General features: G+C 41.4%; 4 protein-coding genes across 4 annotated transcripts in view; 2 read left to right on the top strand and 2 right to left on the bottom strand.

The window, feature by feature from the left end:
- LOC146304078 (cytochrome c oxidase subunit 8A, mitochondrial) overlaps positions 1-763 on the bottom strand; it is a 5,084-nt gene extending 4,321 nt beyond the window's left edge. The window contains exon 1 of the mRNA XM_084714282.1: positions 632-763. The gene's annotated coding sequence lies outside the window, so the exon portion shown is untranslated. The remainder of the gene's footprint in view (positions 1-631) is intronic.
- lyset (lysosomal enzyme trafficking factor) lies at positions 664-1,326 on the top strand. Its single transcript, XM_084714281.1, has one exon. The coding sequence runs from the start codon at positions 664-666 to the stop codon at positions 1,051-1,053; it is 390 nt and encodes a 129-aa protein (XP_084570407.1). The 3' UTR covers positions 1,054-1,326.
- A 539-nt stretch (positions 1,327-1,865) lies between these two features.
- LOC146304080 (uncharacterized) lies at positions 1,866-2,632 on the bottom strand. The gene is made up of 2 exons (XM_084714285.1): positions 2,415-2,632; positions 1,866-1,997 (listed from the first exon to the last, which is right to left on the bottom strand). The coding sequence occupies exons 1-2, from the start codon at positions 2,596-2,598 to the stop codon at positions 1,903-1,905; spliced, it is 279 nt and encodes a 92-aa protein (XP_084570411.1). The 5' UTR covers positions 2,599-2,632; the 3' UTR covers positions 1,866-1,902.
- A 2,667-nt stretch (positions 2,633-5,299) lies between these two features.
- ubr7 (ubiquitin protein ligase E3 component n-recognin 7) overlaps positions 5,300-7,500 on the top strand; it is a 12,732-nt gene continuing 10,531 nt past the window's right edge. The window contains exons 1-3 of the mRNA XM_084714277.1: positions 5,300-5,488; positions 6,886-7,019; positions 7,145-7,205. Coding sequence (XP_084570403.1) covers positions 5,300-5,488; positions 6,886-7,019; positions 7,145-7,205 — 384 coding nt within the window. The remainder of the gene's footprint in view (positions 5,489-6,885; positions 7,020-7,144; positions 7,206-7,500) is intronic.

A 7,500-nucleotide genomic window follows, 5' to 3' on the forward strand; every position in this document is an offset into this window, starting at 1 on the left:
TACTGTTTATCATATTGATTGGTTTTACTGTGTAGAAGATGTACTGTTAATTATTGATTATATAGTGATTATTAATTGGTTATTCCTTTCACTACAGACCATGTATGGATTATGTATTGGTCATATGTTGATTAACGACTATTTCCACCACAGTATAGATGATGTGTCAATTAGATATTAATCATTCATATGGATAACTTATTGTTCCTTATATTTAATCTTTGGAATAACTGTCAATCATATATCGAGTATTGATTATGTCTCCACAGTATGGAGGATGTATTGATCACATACTGATTATCGATTATGTCTCCACAGTATTGGGATGTATTGATCACATACTGATTATCGATTATGTCTCCACAGTATGGAGGACGTATTGACCACATACTGATTATCGATTATGTCTCCACAGTATGGAGGACGTATTGACCACATACTGATTATCGATTATGTCTCCACAGTATTGGGATGTATTGATCACATACTGATTATCGATTTGTCTCCACAGTATTGGGATGTATTGATCACATACTGATTATCGATTATGTCTCCACAGTATTGGGACGTATTGACCACATACTGATTATCGATTATGTCTCCACAGTATTGGGATGTATTGATCACATACTGATTATCGATTATGTCTCCACAGTATGGAGGATGATGAACTTCCGTCAGCGGATGGGATGGCTCGGCGTGGCTCTCTACCTGCTGCTCAGCGTCATGGCGGTCTATTACATCTTTGAGGTTCACAGCTTCAGTTTGGAGCACGTGCAGAGAGGCGGGGCCAGCCCCTCGGCTCTGCCCCCTGCCATCAGCTGGTCTCAGAATATCAGTGCTCGCCTGTCGTCACTTCCTGTCTGGATGTGGGCGTCGGTTTTCCTGCTGCCATACCTGCAGCTCTTCCTCTTTCTCTTCTCCTGTACGAGAGCCGACCCTCGAGCCGTTGGCTACTGCGTACTACCTGTCTGTCTTGCCTTGCTCTGCAGCCGCCGCCACGCCACCCACAAGCCAGCCAATCAGAGAGGCCCGCCGCTCATTGACACATAGAGAGGAAAACCAATCAGAGAGGCCCGTCACCCATCAGGACATATAAATGCAGAGGGAGGGAAGATGATGCTGTAAAACTGACCCGTTTGTGATGTCATTTCCTGTGTGCCTTCAGTAACACTCCTTTGGGATTTTAACCCTCTGCCTTGTCTGACAAGAGCAGGTTCATGACTACCCTGAGTGAGGACTGCCAGGAACAGAACAGGCCCTGAAGTTTGTCTTTCAGGATCACCTTTTGTCCTGAGCATCGCCTGTTAGGACCCAGTTTATCAAACCTTCAGTCTCGTAGGACTCTGTGCTGTGATCGTCTGGAGAACGCACTCAGAGTGAATGAAGTATCAGTACTGTTGCCGTGGTTACCTGCAGTTTAATGTTTAGAACAGAAGTTAAACTACTGAGCTGACAGCTGCCGACCATTTTGTTGTATTTGAGTCACATGCTGGTTTATCATGACAACTTTATTACAACATGAATAAAATGGAAAAACAAAACATGAACTTTTTAACTTTTCTAAGATGTTTAATTTGTTTTACAGTGAAAAACAACTTATTTTACAGGACAAGACTGGAGGACTTAGAAAAGAGGAGGGATGGGAGGAAAGGAACCTGACCTGTAAACTGAATGTCTTTGAGTTGTGGACAAAAGACATTTGAGGACATCATCTTGGACTGTGATTGACATTTCATAGACCAAACAACTAAATGATTAATGGAAAAAGTTATCAAAAGATGAATCAATAATGAAAATAATTGTTACAGGAAGGACTTGGAAAATAGTACATCCTTGTTCTCCCCGTTTCCACTAACAAAATACAGGTGTTTAACATGTCCTCATGTGTCTCCAGGTGTTTCAGCTTTTGGATCTTTTAGCTGGAGGTTGCAGTTCAGAGTTTTGATCTTCTGGCTCCTCGTCTTCTTCATCACTGTCCCCCTCCTTGCCCTCAACTGCAGCAGGTAAAACAGGTCAAACACAGGTCAATCCAAAAAATAAATAAATACTGGTCTTAAAGAACTGTTGGGTACGCTGACAAGTGACAGTCAGGTTCTTTAAACTCCTAAAGGTGACAGTCTGTTTATTTATTAAACTCTGACAGGTGACAGTCTGTTTGTTTATTAAACTCTGACAGGTGACAGTCTGTTTATTAAACTCTGACAGGTGACAGTCTGTTTATTTATTAAACTCTGACAGGTGACAGTCTGTTTATTTATTAAACCTTGGCGGGTGACAGTCTGTTTATTTATTAAACTCTGACAGGTGACAGTCAGTTTCAGTAAAGTGACAGTTTCTTTCAGGTAAATTCAGACAGGTAATTTTCAGCCTGTGTTCCACTGTGATGTTAGCAGTTAGCATAGTTAGCTCACCTTCTGCGCAGTCTCCGCGGACTTTTTCCCGCTCCACTAGCTCGCTGAGAAGTCGTGAGACGTTTGCGTTCAGCTCGTGAATTCCGACGATCAGAGAACTCAAATTATTTTGCACTTGAACACTAACTTTCTCTCTCAATCCGTCTCTGAACTTCAGCTCTGCACTCACTGACACGGCCGCCATCTTTACGAAAACCTCCCACTACTGTCGTCATCTAGCACCGCCTGCTGCCTTCAGGCACCCTTCGTAAATGGAAAATCCCAATGGCTGCAACTAACGATTATTTTAATTGTTGTGGTTATTATTGGTTATTAGTGTCTCGATGATTTTCTCGATTCATTAATAAATTGTTTCGTCCATTAACTTTCACAGTGTTGTCAGCTGAAAAAATGATTCCAAACGTTTGGGACTGTTTTTAAGTCTGTCTCATAATTACTATATTCATCATCAGTTGATCTTATCAACCGTTTTCACGATTATTTGATCAGTTGTTTGGTCCCTAAAATGTAACAAAATGTTCTATATAAGGCCGTTGGGGGGCAGAGGGTTATAAATATATGTATTAATCATTCTTACAGTAGAGTTCACAACATAGCAACTGGGCGAGTGGCAGTAATATCAAACAAAAAGGAAAAGTACAGGACAAAAATAATTAATAACGACAAAGACGAAATTAATAATAAAAAACACAAAAGTTAGTCAATTGGGAATTAATGTACATGGATATACATAAGGATATTTTAAATTTTGCAATATTTCACACATTTTTAAAATAATATTATCTCGTTTAGATGTGCATCAAACATATGAATGTTTTTTTTTTTTTTATTATGGTTTATATTCATATCTGAAATACTATTGACTTCCATTTGGAGTGCAGACTTGTTGTTAGAATCATATTTACAGTTTCTAACTCTGAAAAGTCCCCAAACATCCGAGTTAGTCAACAAGAGAAAAAAGATGTTCTGCAGTTCAATATAAAAACAGTTAATGTGCGTGACAGTGATCACTGTAGTGTGTCATATCTGGAGGACACGTGAATGCACCACAGCGTCCCCGCCGTACGTCATCACGCCATTAAGGTTAATTTTCCTCATTACGTCGTTAGCGTTAATTATTCATCACATTCAACACGTTTTTCTCTTCATTCTGACGATTTTTATTCGTTTGGTTTGAGTTTATTTTAACTCTGGTGACCTGTGATGACGTCAGATGACCCGTGACCCCGGACTCCCGCCAAATACGAAAACGGAAATAAACGGAAGTTGTCATTAGAGCTAGCTGCAGCTAACAGCTAACGGCAGAAGGTCCGACAACAGATCAATGAGCTGATCGGTTATAGATCAGACTGCGGGTCGATCACACCAGATTAGTGTTAACGCTCCGCCTCAGGTTCTGGTTTGGTCCTACTTTAATCCAGTAAGTTCCGGTTTTTGTTCACGTTTACTGACTCTGATTGCTTTAGGGTTAGCATTAGCACGGAGCGGCCTCATCGTCAGTCTACTGTCTGAGCTGACTGATGCTAACCGAAGCTAACTGAAGCCTGATATTTGATCCATAGTTTGCGATCAGACTGATCGATGAGCTGAGTAAATGTGACTGATAAACGGAGACTGAAGAGAGAGGCTGAAGGTGACGCTGACTTTGACGTCATGACGTTTTCTGTCAAAGAACCGATGACTGAACAAACAACAGAATCAGTGTTTATGTTTACATGTTTACACGATGTTCTTCTTGAGCTGTTTACATGTTTGATGACGCGGAATATTCCTTGATCATTCCCGTTTACATGCAGATGTGCAGACTGATTATGGACAGTAGGGATGTCAATGATTGATCTTTTATTGATAATCAGATTTCAAGATGTGATCAATTAAAGATGTAGTAATAACTTGTCTTGTCTGGCAGATGAACTCGTTCAATAAGGAAATAACTTAATGACAAAAGAATGATCCTATCAATTATTAATCAATTATTTTATTAATTAGTTTTTGATGAAGGAACATTTGCTCCTCTAATCTGCAGTGTGTGTGTGTGTGTGTGTGTGTGTGTGTGTGTGTGTGTGTGTGTGTGAGAGAGAGGACTGGTTCTCAGTCAGAGATCCCAGCAGGGTGTGTGTGTGTGTGTGTGTGTGTGTGTGTGTGTGTGTGTGTGTGTGTGAGAGAGAGAGGACTGGTTCTCAGTCAGAGATCCCAGCAGGGTGTGTGTGTGTGTGTGTGTGTGTGTGTGTGTGTGTGTGTGTGTGTGAGGACTGGTTCTCAGTCAGAGATCCCAGCAGGGTGTGTGTGTGTGTGTGTGTGTGTGTGTGTGTGTGAATCCACACAGCTGCTCTGCACAGATAACCGCTGTGTTTATCAACGTCCTTCTTCTTTGTACGTGTGACGCATCATGTGACTCTTCTTCTGCACTAAACGCAGCGATGTGATGAGCAGGTCGTTACAATATAATAACTGTTCACAGATCAATAATAAGGATTTCCTGTAAGTAATTTTTCCTGCAAAAATGAAAAATTATTAGGGCTACAACTAATAATTATTTTAATTGTTGATTATTCTGCTGACTATTTTCTTGATCAATTAATTAATTGTTTGATCCACAATAACAACTAACTGTCACAATGCATGTTTGTGTGCTCCACATGTTTGACAGGACGTTTGTTTCAATTATTTTCAGTATTGATCAACTTATTGGCCATTTTTATTGATTAATTAATGAGTTGTTTGGTCCATAAAATGTTAGAACATGTTGATATTCTGAACCTCAGCTCAGGTGTGCAGTGTCACCGTTACTGTGGCAACGTCGCCGGGTTAAAAGATATCCACAGGACGAACACATGAGTTTCCTGTCAGGTGTGTTCTGATGTTTTGCAGGTTTTTTTGTGAGGATGTCTGAGGAGCAGAAGGAGGAGCAGGTGGAGGAGCAGGTGGAGGAGCAGAAGGAGGAGCAGGTGGAGGAGCAGGTGGAGGAGCAGACAGTGTCACTGGTTGATGTTCTGGAGGAAGATGAAGAATTGGAGGAAGAAGCTTCAGCTGTATTGGCAGGAAGTGACTCTGACCACTGCTCATATCCTCAGGTTGGTGTCAACACAACCTGATTCTATATATCTGATATTCATCTGAATCAGAACAAAGATCAGATATTTATTGATCAGACTGATCAACTTTAATGTTTGTAGTAAATCTGCAGTCGTTGTGTTTCATGTTTCTCTCTGTGATCCATCATCTTTTCTTCTGACACTCAGTCAGTGTTTGTGAACTGAGACACTAACTGTTGAAGTTTTAAAGGTCAATTCTGTCTCATTCTTTCTTGATATTCGTCTTCAGCTGATCAACAGTCCACAGTCTCTGTTGTCCTGTTTTGTCCTTCATAATGCACCACACATTTTCAATGGCAGACACGTCTGGACTGCAGGTCCAGGTCTGGCCTGCAGGTCCAGGTCTGGACTGCAGGTCCAGGTCTGGACTGCAGGTCCAGGTCTGGACTGCAGGTCCAGGTCTGGACTGCAGGTCCAGGTCAGTCTAGGACCTGAACTCTTTTACTATGAAGACACGCTGTTGGAACACGTCCACAATGTGTCTCAGCATCGTCTCTCTGAAATAATCAGGGACGTCTCTGAAGAAGACGTCAGTGATGGCAGCATGTGTCTCTCTGAATCCGTCCAAACATCACAGCTGCTGTCTGTTGAAGTCAGTGCTGGGAACAATCAATCAACTAATTGATTAATGGAGAAAATGATCAACTGATTGATCAATAATGAAAATGAATGGTAAGGAAAGACTTAGAGTAATTTTTCCACTAATCAATTAGTTGTTTGATCCATAAAATATCAGAAAATGTTGATGACATTCTCAAATGTTTTGTGCTCAACTCAAAGATTCAGTTCAGTGTCAGTCCAACTTTCTGTCCTCTGAGCTGATATCAGCGAATCAAAAGAGGTGTCAGACAACACAACAGCTGATTGTGCTTGTTTGTGTCCATGCTGTAGAAAGTGTCCTCTTGTCTGTGTCTGATTAAATGAACTGAATAACTGAATGCAACACGTCGTCCTGCAGCAGATAATAAACGTTACATATTGAACACATCACATGTGTCAGACGGCATCAGACGAAGAAAACACGTTCATTTTTACATTAATGAGCAGAAGATTAACAATAAGTGTTAATGACAGTCTGAAGGTTTGTTTTTACTCATCAGCAAATCATTTCTTATTTATTTCACACCCAAACCCTGGAACCAACCGATCAATATATTGATCCATACACTGTGTTTATGTGTGTTGTTGCAGTGATCAGCAGAGGGAGGCAGCAGCTCCACACTTACTCTGTGTGTGTGTGTGTGTGTGTGTGTGTGTGTGTGTCTCTGTGTCTCTGTGTGTGTGTGTCTCTGTGTGTGTGTGTGTGTGTGTGTGTGTGTGTGTGTGTGTGTGTGTGTGTGTGTGTGTGTGTCTCTGTGTGTGTGTGTGTGTTCCAGGGCTATGTGAAGCGTCAGGCGCTGTATGCCTGTAACACGTGCACCCCGCGGGGAGGCGAGGCAGCTGGTGTGTGTTTGGCGTGTTCGTACAAATGTCATGAAGGTCACGACCTCTTTGAACTTTACACCAAAAGGTTACCATCACCTTTCATTCATCAATAATGTTATTGATTATGATAACTTGATGTTGTGATCACACCTGACTTCATTCAATCGATGGATGATGTCACACTGACTCTTCTGTGGTTTGTTTGTGTAGGAACTTCCGCTGTGACTGTGGAAACAGGAAGTTCACAGAGTTGCAGTGTAAACTCTATCCTGTGAGTTCACCACACATCACACACACTGATCACTTCTATTGATCAGGTCTATTTATGAACATGCCTGATCGACTCTTTGTATGCATTGATCCATATTGATCCGTGTCTGACCGTCAGCTGTTCGATGTTCTCTGGTGTCAAAAAATAAACTTGTTACTAAACCTCGTTCAGTCAAACTCTTCTGCACATGCTCAGTGGGCCGTCAAACCAGGAAGTAAACCTGATGATGATGAGTCTGGGCTGCGCAGAATTGATTACCAGTGATCGCTGCACAATGCATGCTGGTTAGATGTGT

Source organism: Lutjanus erythropterus, unplaced genomic scaffold (genome assembly GCF_056507025.1).
Source record: "Lutjanus erythropterus isolate fLutEry1 unplaced genomic scaffold, fLutEry1.hap2 Scaffold_176, whole genome shotgun sequence".
NCBI classification, from domain to species: Eukaryota; Metazoa; Chordata; class Actinopteri; order Lutjaniformes; family Lutjanidae; genus Lutjanus; species Lutjanus erythropterus.